The sequence below is a fragment of the Anser anser genome (assembly GCF_964211835.1).
Source record: "Anser anser genome assembly, chromosome: 1".
Taxonomy (NCBI): domain Eukaryota; kingdom Metazoa; phylum Chordata; class Aves; order Anseriformes; family Anatidae; genus Anser; species Anser anser.
The window spans coordinates 88,386,441-88,404,654 of NC_139720.1; the positions used below are offsets into that span (position 1 = coordinate 88,386,441).

At 37.3% G+C, this 18,214-nt stretch overlaps 1 protein-coding gene and 1 long non-coding RNA gene across 18 annotated transcripts in view; one reads left to right on the forward strand and one right to left on the reverse strand.

The window, feature by feature from the left end:
* LOC310892650 overlaps positions 1-15,428 on the forward strand; it is an 85,147-nt gene extending 69,719 nt beyond the window's left edge. For all 3 annotated transcript variants that reach the window (XR_014578286.1, XR_014578287.1, XR_014578289.1), the window contains exon 6: positions 12,682-15,428. This is a non-coding gene — a long non-coding RNA (uncharacterized lncRNA). The remainder of the gene's footprint in view (positions 1-12,681) is intronic.
* Positions 1-18,214, reverse strand: part of EPHA6 (EPH receptor A6) — a 575,874-nt gene that overhangs the window by 73,859 nt on the left and 483,801 nt on the right. For all 15 annotated transcript variants that reach the window (XR_014578284.1, XR_014578285.1, XM_083820701.1 and 12 more), the window contains one exon: positions 11,813-11,874. Coding sequence is in view for 13 of the 15 variants with exons in the window: in XM_083820701.1 (XP_083676827.1) it covers positions 11,813-11,874 (62 nt within the window). In the remaining 2 variants the exon portion in view is untranslated. The remainder of the gene's footprint in view (positions 1-11,812; positions 11,875-18,214) is intronic.

Genomic DNA, 18,214 nt, shown 5'->3' on the forward strand with positions numbered 1-18,214 from the left:
AGCATTCAGGACATTTCTATTGCTTAGTTCATATGTTTAAGTTAGATAAACTTCACAGTCAAATCCAGTAAATTCATTAGATTAATTGAAGCAATGAACTCAACTGCACAGATATGCTTAATCTTATCCCTGAACAGCAAGTCATTTTAGCATATCTATTAATCAGGACTCATTAGTTTGGGGCCTACATCTAACTAGTCAGGTATATAAGCATAAAAAGAAACAAGGGACTAGTGCTCTAACATGTGTAAAAATGTAAAAAACAAACAAACAAACACCAAACAAACAAACAAACAAAACACAAACCAAACCAAAAACACAACACACAGAGAATACACATAAAAACATGTGCAGGGTACAGAGGTTAGTGTTACTTGCTCTTCATATTACTAACCCATCTGTCTCAGGACAGAACAGTACCAGACCAAGACGTGCCTGTAACATATAATGTCTACTTAGATCAAGTATTTATATGTTTTTAATGTAAAAATTACAAAGATAAAATATCCCCTGTGCATAACTGACTGCTAAATTGAGAGTTGCTCACCTCTAAAGAGGTTTGAGGAAATAATTCTTAATATCATTACTGTTTGATTAAACTCTACTAGGTACAAAGAAGAAGAAAGACAAACTTTGCAAAAAGAAGCAGGAGAGATAATGTGGATTTTGCAGCCTGTAGAACTCCTAGAGTATCTTAAAACTCTTCTAATTCCTTTAATAAAATTGACTGGAAAAAAAAAAAAAGCTCAAATGGAATAGTACATGAAATCCTGGTTTAGAGACAAGGTACCAACCAATACTATTGCACTTCTATTATTATTATTGTTAAAATAAAACAAAACAGAAATAAGAAAAAAAAGGCATATGAAATTTAAGACACACACAGTTAGACTCCAAAGCTTCTATTTTAAGCTAACATATCTTAATGCTAAGGATTGGACACCAACTCACCTAGCCTTCTAGAACACCATACAGCCTCATGCTTCCCAGAACGCTTGTTAGTTAGGCAGCCATACATCAACCCCTAGATGAACAATATCATCACATCACAGCCTTCTCCAAACTAATCACACTTACTGACACACTATCAAAAACATCTACATGTGACAAATTCATAGGAACTTTTCCCCCTGAATATCCCCAAGGCAATTCCCTCTAAGCCATCACATCACAGCTGTAAGCCCGAACCTGCTTCATCATCTCCATCAAAGCCATATGTAATCAATTGGTTCAGAAGACAGCACTCAGCTGAGGGTCAAGACACAATTAGAATATGCTCGCATCCTAGAAACAATAAGGTTGGAAAAGACCTGCAAGACCATCTGGTCCTACCATCATGCTGCCACCAATGTCACCCACTAAACCCTGTCAATAAGCACCAGGTCCAGTCTTTTCCTGAACACCCCCAGGGATGGTGATGCCACCACCTCCCTGGGCAACCCGTTCCAATGCCTGAGTACTCTTGCTCAGAAGAAATGTCTTCTAATTTTCCAACCTAAACCTCCCCTGGCACAACTTGAGGCTATTCCCTCTAGTCAGTCTCACTTCAGTACCAGGTAAAACTATGTTTTTTTTTTTTTATTTTTTTATTTATTTATTTTATTCTGGGAGTTATTGAAAAACTCCCAGAATTGAGTTTATTGAGGCCCACTGATGGGCCTCAGTGTGCCTGCCAAGGGCCAAGCTGGAGAATCTGCCTGTCCCAGACATCCCCTGGGTGCTGGTGCCTCAGGGCCAAGCACATCGGACAACAAGGTATTTTACAAAAGAAAATTCCCTGTTATGGACCAGAAGAATAAGGAACCTTTCAGAGACCCAAAACTTGTCAGTGACAGATACGTTAAGTAAGAACTTCCCATTACCTTTTAATGCGAGGAGAGAGAAAGGAGAATGTTTTTAATGCCTTACTCTAAGCGTCTACCAACAAATAAGGACATGAGACCTGTCTAGTATTTCATCTATTAAAGCCACAGTGGATTTTTTTTTGCTTTCTGTTGAATAATACAAACTCCTCATGCAAACTTTATTAATCTGGGTCGCTAACAGTTAATTCTCTTTGCACTTATCCTAGATTAATAACTTTTTTTTTTTTTTAGCTTACTGTAGAATTAGGATTTGAAAGAAAGCACCCATAGCTTGCTTTTGTAAAACAACCAAGTAGCCCCCCCCAGCCTCCTAACAAAGCACCAAGAAAACCACCACCACCCTCACCCTCTAGATTTTACCTCTTCCTTATCATCGTTCACAGTTCCATTATTTCAATGATCAAAACCTCAGTCATCTGCAACACCTCCCTTAACCTTTTGTCCCTTTAAATCACAAGCATTCATCCCTTCCTTTTTTAATTTGTTCTCTTTCAAATTTAGACCATGCTTGACTGATTTTTCATAAAACATATAACCTTTTTCTGTTCTTTCCAAATCTCAGCATTTGCCTTACCAATATAGCTGAAATGCCTGACTTAAAAACAATCACATGCTTTTGCCATTCTCTCTCCTTCACATTTCTTTGAGCTTCTGCCTTGACACAAACAGTTCAAGCTTATCTTTGCCTTTAAAAAAATGACAGACTTGCTAACATACCAGTTACAATTTTATTCTGTTCTCTTTCTTCCTCTGAATATTTCTCTGAATCCTCTTCCGCATCTGTTCCCCTCTGTTACTTCTCATTCTTGGTTTTATATTGTTTAATACCACCCTCATGGCTGGAACAACTACATTTTCCTGTCAGCAAAACCATCTCTTTCTCAAGTCCCTCTGTAATCACTTATTCTGCATTGGTTTCCATGCCAGCTGTATTCCCTTACCATCTATAAACTGTTTTCTTCCAATATAAAGAAATATTTGTCTAATTTATGCTGGCCAGAACAAGGACTATGTGCCATATTTAACCCTTGGAAAATTCAACTAAGTTGGTGAAATTATAGTAGGTATGAATCTGGCCTCATATTTTCAGTGTCTGTAAATCCCCACATCCATCTGTGAGTCAAACCAATCCTTTAGCAACTTTCCATTATCTTGTTTCATTTGCTTGTCCTATAGGGACATGAAACACTCATTTTAATGATATGGCAGTTGTTATCTAGGGGTTTATTTTGATTCCCATGACTTATATTTGAAATATACTTTTGATAGGATTCCCACTGGGGTGTTAAAGGTGTTAATCAATACTGGCAGCAATTCAGACACCAGTAGGCTTACGACATTTATCCTATCATCATATCAAATTTTAATCAGTCTTTAATGGCTTTGCTAAATAAGCTTTGCTTATCAACTGAATATACATTCATTATCTGAGTAGTTGTCATTGAATTTATGTAGGCCCTCCAAAGCCCTGAAAATAGTTGTTTTACATTCATTTACAGTTTGCTTCCAAAAACCTTACATCTGTGAAATATTCTCATCATGCTATGAACTCTTTAATAACATTAATGTATAATAAGGCAGTTAAGAGGGTCAGTTATTTCAGGGGAGGAAGGAAGGGATCTTAAGTTTCTCTCACTGTTTTTTATTTTTAGGTTTCCAGCTCCAGCCTGCACTAATTTAGTGCTTTTCTACAAGGCCATGGAATTTTTCTTTTTTTCAGAAGGTTTTTTTCCATTTTAGTACTGAAGAACTTTCTGGCAGAGTGGCAAGTCAAATTTCCTGTATCGTTTACACGATACAGGACTTACATCTACTCTCAAATTCACTTCTTTATTTGCCCTATAGGTGAGAGTGAGATCTTAGCACTTCTATGGCCTTATATTCTGAGAAGTGTACAGGATTTGCTACAGGTATAAATATTCCTCTACAGATGACTTAGATCTTATTTTTGAAGGAGAATATCATTGAAAATGGTGTGTCTAGGTCTAACTTGGATCATCTTTACCACTGAGAGTTCCTATGGGTCCCTGTATGAAAGATCTAGTTTTTACCATGAATTTATTGCTACCATTTGACAATGCAAAGTAAATGGTAGATCATTATCAGGATAAATCTTCCAGTGTTCAAGTTGAAACCTGGTACTACTTGGAAGTGTAATTCATGCTTTATACTATCATGTGGATTGCACTCTTGTTTCTACCACTGGTACTGGATTAGATCAACAGTCAATTTTTTCTTTAATTAATGGCTACCAGGATTTCATGCAATTAATAACATGTAACTTCATTAAATGTAATACATATAAAACTGAAATTACTTTAGTTCATTTTAAATGCTACTGAGTGATCCTACACCACAAGAATCTAACTGCCTCTTCAAGCATTAAAAATGTGTTATTATACTGCCATCAGAAGGGACTATAGATGCGTCTTCCTCCCACTCGTAGGAAGTCTTTTTATTACTAAAAATGTTGCAAGATGGAGCTGTTCTGAAGCTTATTTTAGGGCACAATAGCTACACTTAAATCTGGACATAACAGGGGCAGTAGCCTTGTAACCTGTGACCCTGCCTTCCTCTCCCAGCTGTAGCAACAAGAAAAGGCTGTCCTGGCATAACTGGGTGTCCCTGCCCACCGGGAGAACTGGAATATAGCTGTCACAGAGTTGGAAGAGACTTTGAGGGGGATCCAGATGACATCTTTGCCTTTTGTCGTGCCTGACATGCTTTTTTAACCTGCACTTAAAACCATTAAGACAATATTACTTATCCCATCCGCTTCATACCAGGACCATCTTAAATAAGATGCCTCCCTTGAGTATGACACTTTTAATGGCACAGAGAACAGATTTCATTTCCTTTTTGTAACTGTTTTTGACACCCATGATATCTCTCCTGCCTTTTTCTTTGGGCTAAAACCAAGTTCAGTCCAAAGACCTCTTTTTCTCAATGTCTTCTTTTCTTCAATATGTCTTCTTTTCAGTTTTGTTGTGCACTCTGCCCACTGAATTCATATAGTTCCTGAAGGGTTATGGTCCAAAGATGTAGTACTCTAAGGCCTCACCAGTGTCAAGAAATGAGGAACGGTGACCTCATATAACTTGCAGGGGATACTCCTGTTTCTGGATTGCATTGTGGCATTTGCTGTTCTCACAGCAACATGACATCCCTGACCTACTTCAAAATCTAGATTCATTTCTTCCGGTGAACTTCTTTCTGAGTAGCTATTCTCTGTTTTCTACATTAAATTATTATTCCAGCCTCAGAGGAGTATCTTGCCCTTGTTCTTACTTATTTCTAATTAGTTTCTAAAACCAACTAGTTCCTAAATTATTTCTTAAATGTGTTGTGGTGATTTTAAATTCCAGCTTTCTCTTCCTGTCTGCCTGTGTTCCTACTCAGCTTTGCATTGTCTGAAAACTTCTTAAGTTTAGTCTTCATCTTAGGATCCAGAAACTTAAAAATATCGAGAAACAGACTGCAAAAAAAACCCTTCTTCATATGACTTCCCATCTAAAGTCCATTCTCTCCATACAGTATCTAGCCAGTACTGTGTCCATGTACAGAAGTTTTGTCAAGACCATATTTCTCTAGCTGCTCATAAGGATCTCATGTGATAGAGTTTTAAAGCCTTACCGAAGTCAAGATTTATGATATCAACTGCTTCTCACACACCCACAAAGCCTGTACCCTGTTACAAAAGGAAACCAGACTGTTTGACATAATTTGTTCTTGACAAATCCACGTTGGCTCATACTTATCACTGTTATCTTTAAGGTGCTTATAAATACTTTTTTGATAATTTGTTCCAAAAATGTAACAGCAGTTTGACATTAAGCTGACTGGCCTGTAATTTCTTTACTTCTCTTTTCCCTTCTTTTTAATACATGGCTGACACAGGCTCTGTTATAATCTCCTAGTTTCTCATGTATTTTCCACAAATTCTCAAAGATAGAGCACACTGAAAGTTTCCACACGCCACTAATTCTTTTTGGCTTCAAATACAAGACAGTTGTTTGTGATAAATTTCTTGTTGCTCACTAGGAAGAATATCTACAGGGATTAAAAAAGCACAGCATTTGCAAATGAACTTCTCACAGTATTATCAGAAATTGTTTTCTGCATCTTTTAACAAGGTGAAACGTTGCTTGAGAAGAAGTGTTGGCTCTGTAGCATCACAGACACTAGCATCTCAGGCTAACCTTAGATCACATACGCACTTGTTGCTTCCCATTTCACTATTAAGGTATCACATTCACTCAAACTCAGTTTCTAATTTCTCTCTTTTTTTTTTTTTTTTGGAAAAAAGTATCTGTATCAGTAGTCTCCAATGCAAGTTTTCTTCTATACAGAATCATTTTTGAAAACAAAAGAAATGAAAATGCTGCCTTTATTCTACCAGGAAAGGAACGTGCCTCCAATAAATAAAACTGCACATGAACGCTATGTGTGAAAGCAAAAGAAGGAGTGTTAGTTATGAGCTCTAATGTTGTTGCCTCTCTGGATGCAGATAAATAATAAGGGGAACCATTAAACTTCAGAAAGGCCATCTGGCCTCTTTTCCCCAAAGCTGACTCTGTCTAGTGAGGCCATGTTAGATGGATTTACAACATATACTTTACAGCATCATTTTATAGAACTTTCTACCGGTCTTCATTTTTCTTCTTTCTCCCTTTTCCCCAGCCTCACTAAATGTAGGTGTCTGCTGCAGCATCTAAACTCTAGCTGAAAAAAGTGAGAGCCTGATAGCAAAGCTGCCCTGAGAATAACTTCGTAACGATTACTGCATCAAAGAGCAATATATCATAATATTTTCTCCTTCCAGTAACATATTTTTTCACGTATTTTTACACTTAGCTGCTGCTAGACATGCCTCAAGGGATTAAAATTTGGTGATGAATTCCTGGGTTTCATTTGCTGTACAGTCTGCTGCTGTTAATGTTTTAAAGTAGTTAAGCATATTTTATAGAATCTTTAGAAAAATATTTTCTTTGGAAGAAAATACGTTAAGGATTTTTAAATGCTATGCACTCCTGTAAATAAATCTACAGTCTAAAAGATACTAGATATCTAAAAGATACTCTTTTTTAAAGAGTATTTTAGTTTTCTTATGTGAAAAGAAATATATCAGTTTTTAGGTAGGAAGGAGAGCGTTACTATTTCAAATGTTAACAGTGAAGAAGGCAGAAAGACCCTGTGATTATCCAGGGTAAATTAATCCTTCCTCCTACAACTCAGAGATTCACAAAACTGGACAAGACTGGAGCATCTTTCTTTGAAACATAAACATCCACCTCTTCGGGGAACAGTTAAGGGAAAATGCTGCCAACACTCAAGAGCTGCTTAATCCTCATATTCTCTTTCCCACATGAATCCCTGGAGAGCACAGTTTTCTTCTTTGCTGTGGGCCGTTTCTTGCCTCATTGCCCCAGCTATTGGTTAGCACACCTTGGACAGTGAGCGGCAGTAAGACACTGACAGCAGCCTGGTGGTCTGCAGCTGCAGACGACACTCACAGGTAGCACACTGAAAGAAGTTATAGTACTCTGGTGACAGCTTTTTGGTTATTTTACAGTTTTTTAAAAGCCAGCTTCCAGCTGTGTTCCCTTTCTGTGGTTTAAATCCCCAGAATCAACAAACCACAATGACAGTGAGCACAGACCAAAGCCTGCAGATGTTCTCCACGTGGGAACTGAACCTATGAAGCAGTAACTCCCCAAAGCACCCAAGCCACCTTGCCTCATTGTGATCGTGTTCCTGTTCATGTGATGCTAAATGCAATTGCTTTAGCCAAGAACGACCTTTTAGATGGAGCTGTGAAAAAATTAGATGAGATTTAACTCGTAACAGCTACATAGGTCTGTGAGGCATCTATTTAGGGAGTAGGCTAAGCAGGGGAGGGTGTATCAGTGTGAAAAGACCAATCTCAGGACAAAGTACCTTTATAGGAATTATTGTGATCATCTGATGGGTGAAATATTGCTCTGTCACAGCACAATAACTAAGGAGTGAAACTGGGATTCGGACTTGGCTAATATTACTGTATCATCCTCCAAACTCCTGCATGGGCTTGGGTACAACATGGCACTCATCTCTGTTTTCCCCCAGCAAAATGGGGATTGCATTTATGTCACATATTAAGGCTGCAAGATCACTCAGCAGTGATTTACGTACCAATGTGGTATACTCAGTCATGGCCATGCTCAGAGAACAGGCACCTTGCACCCACTGAAGTGGAAGACAGCTTATTAAATAGGTTTTGCAGTTTTTAGGCATTTATTTATTTCATTATGCATCTCTCAGTTGTCTTTCTTGTTATATTTTCTATACGCTGTATCAACAAGCACGAGCAAACATATCTGACTGCAACTATGCTATCTAATTACTGAGTACATCTTTCTATCAGTTCAAATAGCTGTCCTTTCAACTTTTCATATGTTTATTAATTTACTCATATGCTTGCAGGATAAGTGATTGCTAAGATCTCCATTACACAGGCAGGTGACTGAAACAGAATGACAATGAGTCCTACCCAAACTCTGCATGTGAAGTTGGTAATAGGACAGGAAATTGCTTAAGTGTCAGCTCCTTTCTTCCCCCACACAGCGTACTCTTATCTGGCAGCTGTGGGAGCAATACTGAAAGAAGAGCTTCTATCCCATAAGGAAATACTGAAGTGGAAGCTCACATCCCTTTTCAGAGAAATTTCTCAAAGTGTCACCAGAAGTGAGTTCACATATATTGTATTTCTGGTCAAATGACCACTTCTTTGACAGCAAATTTCAGGTTTACTTTTGTAGGGTGATTAACTTATATACATCAATCTTGTAGGAGGAAAAAAGATACTGAGCTTCATCTTATGATAATGAGTTTTATATAACTGCAAAAATGTCGGATTTTTGAGGGAAATTTGGTGTCATGTGTCTCCAGCAATTTAGGATGTCTCATGGTGTGCCATCTGCTGTAGTTAACTGCCATCATCTTACAGAATCAGTTCTAATTAGCTGATGCCCTTCCATTATGAAAATATCTGCAGAATCTTCATGCTGCAAATACATGCCAACTTTTTACCCAAAAGCTCAAAGTTAGCAGTTCAATATATGGGATATTTTATCAGGTGGGGAAAACAATTTGGCTGAGTTTGCTATTTAATACATTTAATATTTCATACAAATAATGGTAAGTAAGGCACTGGTGTATGGACTTGGCCACGTAACTGAAATCAAAATACAGCACTAAATAAGATGAAGGATGGGTGTAAGCCATTGGCCTAGGATTCAATAGAATTGTTTTCATTTCTGCTCTCTGCCATGCACTTTGTAAACAATACTGTGAAGATCACTTAACATCTTAGTGCTTTATTTCCCTATCTGTAAATCAAGGAATTGGAGACTACTGAGAGTTTAGGTTTAGGGTTCAAGGGGACTTCTACTTTGGAGTTTAGGATTCCTGGCACAACTTGTTTGCAAAATGTCTTCCCTGAGGAGTCTTTCTTTGGACTCTCCTCACACAACTCATCACAGAGTCTCTCTTTAAGACTGTACAATTGACCCATTTTTGCAGGCCTCCGAGGAAGGACAGGTTAGAGGGATGTGCTGGTTAATGCCTGCAGGTTGCACCATGGGAGAAGCCTTTCTTATGGCAAGAAATTGATTTTTTTTTCCCTCACTAGCTCTCTGTAAAAAGATTTAGCTCTACAACAAGTCATTCTTTTAAATAATAAGGAATATAGACTATATTATAAGCTCTTCCAAATCTTAGCACATAAAAATTGTTATATTCACCAAATAACTTTCATCAGGATTGTTAAAGATAAACCCTCTCTGCTTCTTTGTATCTTCACAAAAGCTTCTAAAAGTGTAGACTTATATCTGCAGGAAACAACTATTATTAATGAAGCAGCTGGGTTTCTTCTTAAATAGGTTACTTTGCAGCCATTTGCTCTGCTAATTATTAACAGAAATGCTGATGATATATCTACTGTGCTTTGGGATGCTGAGTATTATCTAAAATCCTTTTAAAAACCATTTGAGAAGAATAAACCACATCTGAAGTGTGAATTGAAACTGTAAAATAATACACATGGAAACCAGCTGCAGAAATGATTAGCTCACATTTTTCCCCAGCAGTTTTGCCTGCAATATCTTTTGCAATGTGAGAAGTATTGCTTCAGAATAACATCATAATTTTGCTGATGTCAGTTTCTATTAAAGTATCCTAATAAGTAGCAATTGTTCTGACAAATAAAAGTATGTGAATAATAATTAGAATATAGATATCATACTAGAGCATCTCAGAGAAAGGTAATTCTCTGTCATGAGTTATTTCAGTATTTGGTTTAATTCTCTTCTATGAAATTTTGCACACATGCACATACATGTGCATGCACAAAGAAAAAAGTTTTGGGCCCAGGCAAGTCTTCCTGGGTCACTGCTGTAAAATTACAGACCATGGAAAACCCAGGTCCTCAAATCAGTGGCAGTCTGTCTGTCTCATGCAGATGGATAGAGAGATGAGCTAGAAAGGCAAGACGGGTGATCTTTTAAACCCAACCAGTTTCTAGAAGATCTCCACAATATCAAACTCTCTCCAGAAGATAACTAGATTTTGATCAACCATCAAATTCTCACCAGAAACTGCGGTGTTGGTATATTTCTGAGAACAGAACAGATGTTTGTCATATATCTTGACAAGGAAAGCAAAAAAATCTATATATTTTGGACAGTCAGTGGACAGCAAGAGATGCTACAAAAAAAAAATTACAACAGAATAATCAAAAGCAAATGGAAGGGATAAAAATATGTAGAAATATCTAAAATAATGGCTTTGGTGTGCTTTCAAGGTAGTACCCCCTGTTGCAGATGCTCTTCTCGTGGTTACCTCTTTTCTGAATCTGCTGTCAAACAAGTGCTGTCTGTATGACTTTCTCTCCCTCTCACTCATTTGCGTGTGTTCTTTCTAAAGCATTGTCTGTTCTTTCCCTACTGGTTATTCACTATTTTCTCTTAGCAATTCCTTCTTCCTGCTACCATAGCATCCTTCGTCATCACGATCTAGATTTTCCTACAAATATTTTCACAGCTCCTTATGGAGCACCTGTCCTTTGTGCCTTGGCTACCCTTTTCAAGCACATCCACAAAACCACAGTCCTCATCCTTCCCCAGACCTTTCCTACAGTCCCAGCTTTACCATTCTGCAAGATGGCAGTGGCAAGTCAGCAGGCTAGTAAGGACTGACATTTACTTTCTAAGGCAAATTTGAAATACTTGACAGTCACACAGTTTCTTATGTCATTAGGCCTCCAGACACTTCCAATGGTGTCAACAAAGAGGGTGTTTTAGGGTAAGTTTAGCTTCGGGGGTCACCCTTTCCTTCTCCTTTTCTAAGAAAAGCTAAATACAATTGTGCCAACGTAGTTTTCACACTTTCTATAGCCCTTATTTAATGTTTACAGAGTGACCTTTGGGGGTTAATTAGTGCCGGGACACTTCACCCATGAACTGTTTTCTAATTCAATTTATTAAATGCAAGTAACCATAAATAATTATAAATCAATTACTGAGTCTATTCTACACTTCACCAGCCAAAAATATCATAACGAAGTATTTTTGAAGGTGACTGTGCAAAATGAACAGTTTCCATAAACCTAGGTATTTATGCTTCAATTTATCTTTTCCTTCACAATAACACTAATCGAAATACATTTTGCTAAATATGGGAGCTACTCTTGTAGAAGAAATCAATTATATTCTTAAGTTTAAATCTTCTTTTTTTCCAGCTATGCTCTAATGTATCACTGTACCTTAGAAATGTACCCTGGGGAAAATGCTTCTATTCTTCACTAAAATTCCATGAATAACATTATGTAGAAATTAATTTATGATAAATGATTTAAAATCTTAACCTAGAATGGCTCCTTATTCAAATGTCATCATAAAATGGCACCTTACCCGCAAAAAGGAGTCGAGGGATCCATTCTCCATGTATTCAACTACAATCATTACTGGTCTGCCTGCAAAACAGCAAAGAAATACATTAGGATTACAGACGTAGTATGGGGTTTTCATATTTCCAACTGTTAGGCACAGATTAGTGACATTACCTAAATATGTTACCCATTTTCAAAATCCTCATTTATATTACAAACACAACTCCTTGTGTTATTCTCTAAGAGTTATTTTCTATTTTTTTTAAATGGTAGTGAATTAGCTGAATGTACATCATTTGCTGTGGTGTATTCTCCCCTTAAAAAGGATCAAATAAGAGATTTGATCAAATAAGACATTATTTCCAAATAACAATACCTGCTGTACCTCCCATCAGGAACTGCTCCATCTGACTTAAATCTACTTTGAATATATATATGTCTTGCAATAACAATTTGGAATATACCTAAGGCAAGGAAAAAAATCATAAGCCATCTCCAAGAAATAACATACTCAGTGCCATGATTTTCCTTCTCAAAGAAAAATATCTCAATGATTTAGTGGCAAACAGAAAGACAAAAAGAGATACCACAAAAATTCCTCCCAGATTGTGTGTGTGTGTATATATGCATGTATGAGTGCATGTCGTCTTAATCCAGCAAAACTCTGAATTCATGATTGCACTTAAAGGTGCACACAATGCTATCTGAACAAAAGCTTTGCTCAACCAGCACAGCTTTCCAGTTTGGTTTCAGGATGGCATCACACACAAATTCAGCATTCTTTAGAATACAATAATAAGTTATAATAATTTCTTATGAAAATATCCAAATATGAAGATAAACTTTTAAAGTGGGCACTTTACTAAATACCATTTCCCTGTTGATATCCAGGACTAAGCCACCACTCTGGAACTGCTTGACAGAAGACGTACATAGAGCATGTTAATCAGGCTGTGCTGCAAGATGTTTTTTAGAATTGTTAATACTGCAAAGGAGCCATTCTGATGTATGCAAAACTAATGTAACATGTAAGTATGTCAGGAGGATAGAGAAGGAGGTAGAAAGTCTTAGAATGTGAAACTTCTCTTTTCTCGAGAAAGGCTGTCTCTTTTGGGGTTTGTGCAAAACCGCTGCTGCATCAAGTGGTGAAAACACAAGTCCTCCCTTTTCACTTTCTCTAAATATTAGCTGTTCCAGTATTTTTAAAATCCAAAACAGGCCCCTTTCAGGACCCATTTCTCAAATTATCACTGTTTTATTTGGACAAGGTCATGAGAAACGAACACAATATTCAAGGTGAGAAAGCACTGAGTGGCATTATGACCATTCAAGTACAATTTCCTTTATATCATTCTCTTTGGTTTGATTAATAGTGGAAGTGTTAATTAGACTGTCCACAATACACAATCAACCACAGACAGGTATTTCTCCTAGGCTATTACAGCTAACCTTGTATTTAAAAAAGTGAACAAGGGGTTTCTCTGTTCCTTCCCAACATGTTGACATTGTATTCCATGTGTGCTGGTGATGCTCATTCATGTGCCTTACTCTAGTCTTTCTGGAGTCCCTCACAACATTTCTTCATTTATTCTAATAAAATTTGGTGTTCTTTCTGTATTTACCCTCATGTTGAGGTCCTCAATGAATAAAACAGTGCTTAATAAAGTTTACTTAATGCTTAATAATGTTTACACAGTAGTAAATTTTTTGTGTGTGCGAAAATTTTCAGCTGCATTCTTTGTCTTTTTGAATAGCCTTTCCAAAGTGTGAAGAATTAACAGCTTTTTTTTTTTTTTTTTTTTAATTGAATGTTTGGTCTCACCTACAAGTGTACATCTGTCGCCAAATCAGTTTATTTATATTCATCTGCATCTGTTGGTTATACTCCGGTTTTGCACCATACGTTTAAACAATACATCAATTTTAAGCTATTATCGATCAGAGCATTTTAAAAAAAATAACCTTTTCTTTACTTCCCTTTGCTTACACTGACTAGTTCTGCAGCCTAGTCTCTTTCGTTTCAAGCACATGAGTATCTAGATTGCCATACTTCTACTATTCGCTTATTGTCAAGGGACTGAAATCTCCATATGAAAGGAATATTCTATAATCTAGAGAAGTAAACAAATGGCAGCTTGATGCTAGAGGATCTTATTATATGCAGAACCTGTCTTTACAGACAAGCTTTCTAAAGCAAGCAGTAGTTTCTAAAGTGTTGCAGACTGCAACATCTTGCAATAAATAGGGATGTAAAGCCAGCTTTCAGATGGTATATTTGTTCAGGCTCAAGTTACCCAGAATTTTCTCTTTTTGGGTAAATCAACAAATAAAACACCTTTACGGAAAATTTACATTTGAAGGGAATGACAAATGGAGCTATTGAGCTTCAAAACAATGCTTCTAGTTTCCTGTTCATAACTCTTTGGCATCCTACACTTCAGAAACTATTCTGTAATTTTCTCTAGAGGTTCATAGGCTCTCATCACATCTTTTATGCTCCCTAGATGTATATCCTCTAACACGAATTATTTTCATACTTACTTTGCAAAGTCAATTTTTAATTCTTCTATGTTCTCTCCCAAAACACACTTCCCCCCCCCCAAAAAAAAAAAAACACACACACAAAAAAACCACAAAACACCACATCAAACACACAAAAAAACAAAAAGCAAAACACCCAACAAACTATTCTTCATTTTGCTCAGACCAACAGTATGAACTTCCAGGCTGCAACAGCAATGAAATATATCTATATGCATTCATCTCTGGATTTAAAAAGAGATTTCAGTATTTTTCACTAGACAATGTTTATGAGATTTTAAAATGCTTGATGTCTTCCTTTAATCACTTGAAATGGCATGCCTTAACAAATCGAGCCATCCCTGATCAAAATACTGCATAATACAATGAGACATTTCAAGAATACATACATAAAATCATCTCTATATCACAGAAATGGCATGACCAGGTAAACACACCAAAGGAAATTTCTTTCTGTCTTCAAACAGGTTGCTGTATATTGGACTATCTGCACAGCATTAAGTATTCAGGAATTTTGTTGAACAATAAATTTAATCACAGAAGCTGACATTAGCTTTCCACAAGGCTCAGTCTGTATCCCTTTCCATGCTACCTTTAATTTCAAATGAACTTGATGTGAGATAGTGTAAACCTTCAAGACACCAAAAAATGAACCCAGCTATATCCCTTGACTGCCTTAAGCCAGAATCCTAAGTCTGGAACCTAACACTAACTTCTCCAATAATCTTCTTTTAGTACACCAGCACTTGATAAAAGCCATCATATTTTGGCTGCAAGCTTAATATATCACTGAAGATATTTATGTGTTCATAGCTGGATTGTGACAGGCAATACAATAGGACTTCTAGCCAGTGTAATATTTGTCTTTGGAGTACATGTGGATCAAAAATGTCTCAGGTAGTGTTTTGGTTGCTTGAAGATATAGTAATATAAAACTGCTACATAGCAGATTCTAGTCGATACATTTATCATCAAAATGGTAATAGATAGGTTCTATGCCTAGCAAACAATTCTTGTGAAATAATTCTACAGGTTTGCAAATTTCATACAATGATCTCTAAGTATTTTACAAATATAAGAACACCAAGTATCAGGTAAGGCAGGACAAAACTTGATTTCAAAGGTGTGGAAAAACAGGTTTGGAAAATCAATGGCCCTCTCCACCTAGAGAGAGTAGTCTCCAGACCACATTTGGGTACCAATACACAATGTTGTACTTCATTCTATAGCTCAGGACCTTGCAGAGACACTCGTTGGTTCCACCACACATTCACGTTGTGTGAACAGGCTCTCCCATTCACAGATGAAGGAACGGGACTAGTAACTGGCTCTGGAGAAGCTGGCTGAGACGTGGGGATGAGCAGCTGACTCCAGCACATCCAAGGGGAGAATCCAATACTGGAAGTCTTGGTCCAGAGACCGAGCCACTAGTCCCAAGGGCATGCAGTGGGACTGACTGGAATGTCCACAGAGAAAAACAGATCCTGATAATAAATGGCCACTGGGCCCCATCATTTCCAGGTCTGGGAAGCAAACCCTGAAAGCACACTTCTACTTCTGATGCCCTTAACATAACAAAGCACAATCTGGGATGTCTAACCTCTAAAGGGTCTGAGGATGGCAGCCAGCACAGGACTGGCATAGAACAAAGTTCTTGGTAAGCCAAAAGCTATGCATGATATTAGTTGCTGTTAATTTTATTTATTTATTTAGCTGCAAAGAGCAGATGTTATCTTTAATACTGTGGTACAATCTGAGTCCTGAAAAGATTAAGGCTTCTGCTGAAATCACTCTACAAACACAGAATACTGCTTTTGCCTTAAAGAAGACTACAAAACTGACTTTGAAAAATAATACTGAAAGATTTCTGAAGTAGGAAAAAAAGAAGGAGAAGGAGAAGGAGAGGAAGAGGAAGAGGAAGAGGAAGAAGAGGAAAGAGTATTATTTCGGTTATCAAAATCCATGCTGCTCTCACAGTACTGAGAAAGATCAATTGTTCATCTTCAAAACAAGGACAGGAATTAATATTGGTTGGATGGGGGCAGAGAAGCCTCTGAGAGGGAAGAAGTATCTTTGAGTATTTTATCATGGGGTAGACTAATGCAATTCTGGAATGCATTGAATTATTTTCCTATCTTTATGATTACTTACACAGATGAAACATGGACATCCTTACTTGAAGGAATGGGTTTAAGGACAAACAGAAGTGGAAGGTAATACAGATGGGAGTCAGAGAAGCTCTCAGGGCTCAGAAGGACAGCCCAGACTGCAGTGCAGCACAGACACAGCTCTACCAGCATAACAGGAACCTGCCCTGCCCCCTGTGAAAGCTCACACGTAGCCACGGGGAACTCAGTAAGGGAAAGACAGCATGTGCCAAAAGGCCCTCCTGTAGGACCAATAACGAGACCCCCCTGAAGCACAGGTGGTCTACAACAGATAACTGGACACCTGAACTCTAGTTTAAAGGCTTGACCAACTCAGGTGAGTGTTTTCACACAGATACAAGCACAGGCACCGGACAATGTCTGAATATGAACCAGGTTAATTTTACAGTCAAGATCCATGTTAGAGAAGTCAAGGAATAAGGGCACTGGAAATGGTGTCAACTCTTTTAGAATAGAAGACAGAGCTCATGATCATCTAGGAGCTAAAAGCTGCAGACTGCTGGAAGAGAGCATACAACTTCATAGCTGAGCTGGAGAAGAACAAAATATAAAAAGGTTCAAAGACAAATTCAGGGATTAAGACAGCAAAACAAGTCATTCTTGCAGCAGTTTTAGATATCCAGCAGTGCTGGAGTGGGAATTACCGCAAGAAAGACTTTTAAAGTATAAATACTACATACTTAACAATATGAAATACTTAACAATATGAAATTATAATCCTATTTATACACGACAGATTGATACTATACCCACACTCACTGTTTTTATAGTTTCTGTGTAACTGTTAACTATTTCCAGCCCACTTGTCCCTATTACTAGACACCTGGCTGGTGTATAGGCTAAAGCAGCTTCCCCTCCTTGCACAATGCACAGGGAGTAGCTCTGGCAGATCCCTGTCAGACTCCCTGCATCTCAGAAACTCAGACTGAACACACAAGAGCAGTATCAGTGCTTTGCATGATCCAGAAAAAGGACATGGATTTCATTATTCATAACTTAGATGAATCTGTAGGAAGTGCGGGGGTTATTCATGGTTTTGATGCAAATACTACCTGGTGACAAGTGGCTGACTGGTTTTGACAACGTGTTTGTTTTTCCCTGAGAAAGTTTTTCATTAGAATTCTCCCTCATGGCTGTACTGTAATGCCATTGAAACAAAATTCAGCATAGATGACAAACATTCTCTATTGGTGTCATGCCTCCACAGAATGCATGTTACAATTTTGTATTTTCCACTGATCAATCTGCTTCACATTTTTTTTTATAAGCAGAAATGCAAAAAAAAGAAAAAAGCCACCATTGCAGAATGTTGTAAAATACCACTTGCATTTAAAACTCACATTGTATATATTTTTAGTTGTCTCTATAATTTTTATCCACAAGATTTTGATAGCATGTAATCTAATTGAGTGGTAGAATGATGAATAAGGAGAAGAATTTGAAGTGTCATACCAATGACAAGATATTCAGCTTGTTGTCTCCTGTTGTCATTTTAAATAATACAGCAAAGCCCACTTTAATGATTTTTTTTTAATGTAAGATTAATCCTCCAAAAAGAATGTAGTTAGTACATGCTCATTCCTACAGTCTTTACTTATAATGAAATCTTTAATACCCATTATGGGAATAGATCTTTTAACATAAACACAGGTTATTTATTCTTCCACTTAAAGAACAAAGGCTTTGAATTCTCTCTCTAGATCACGTAAGAAAAT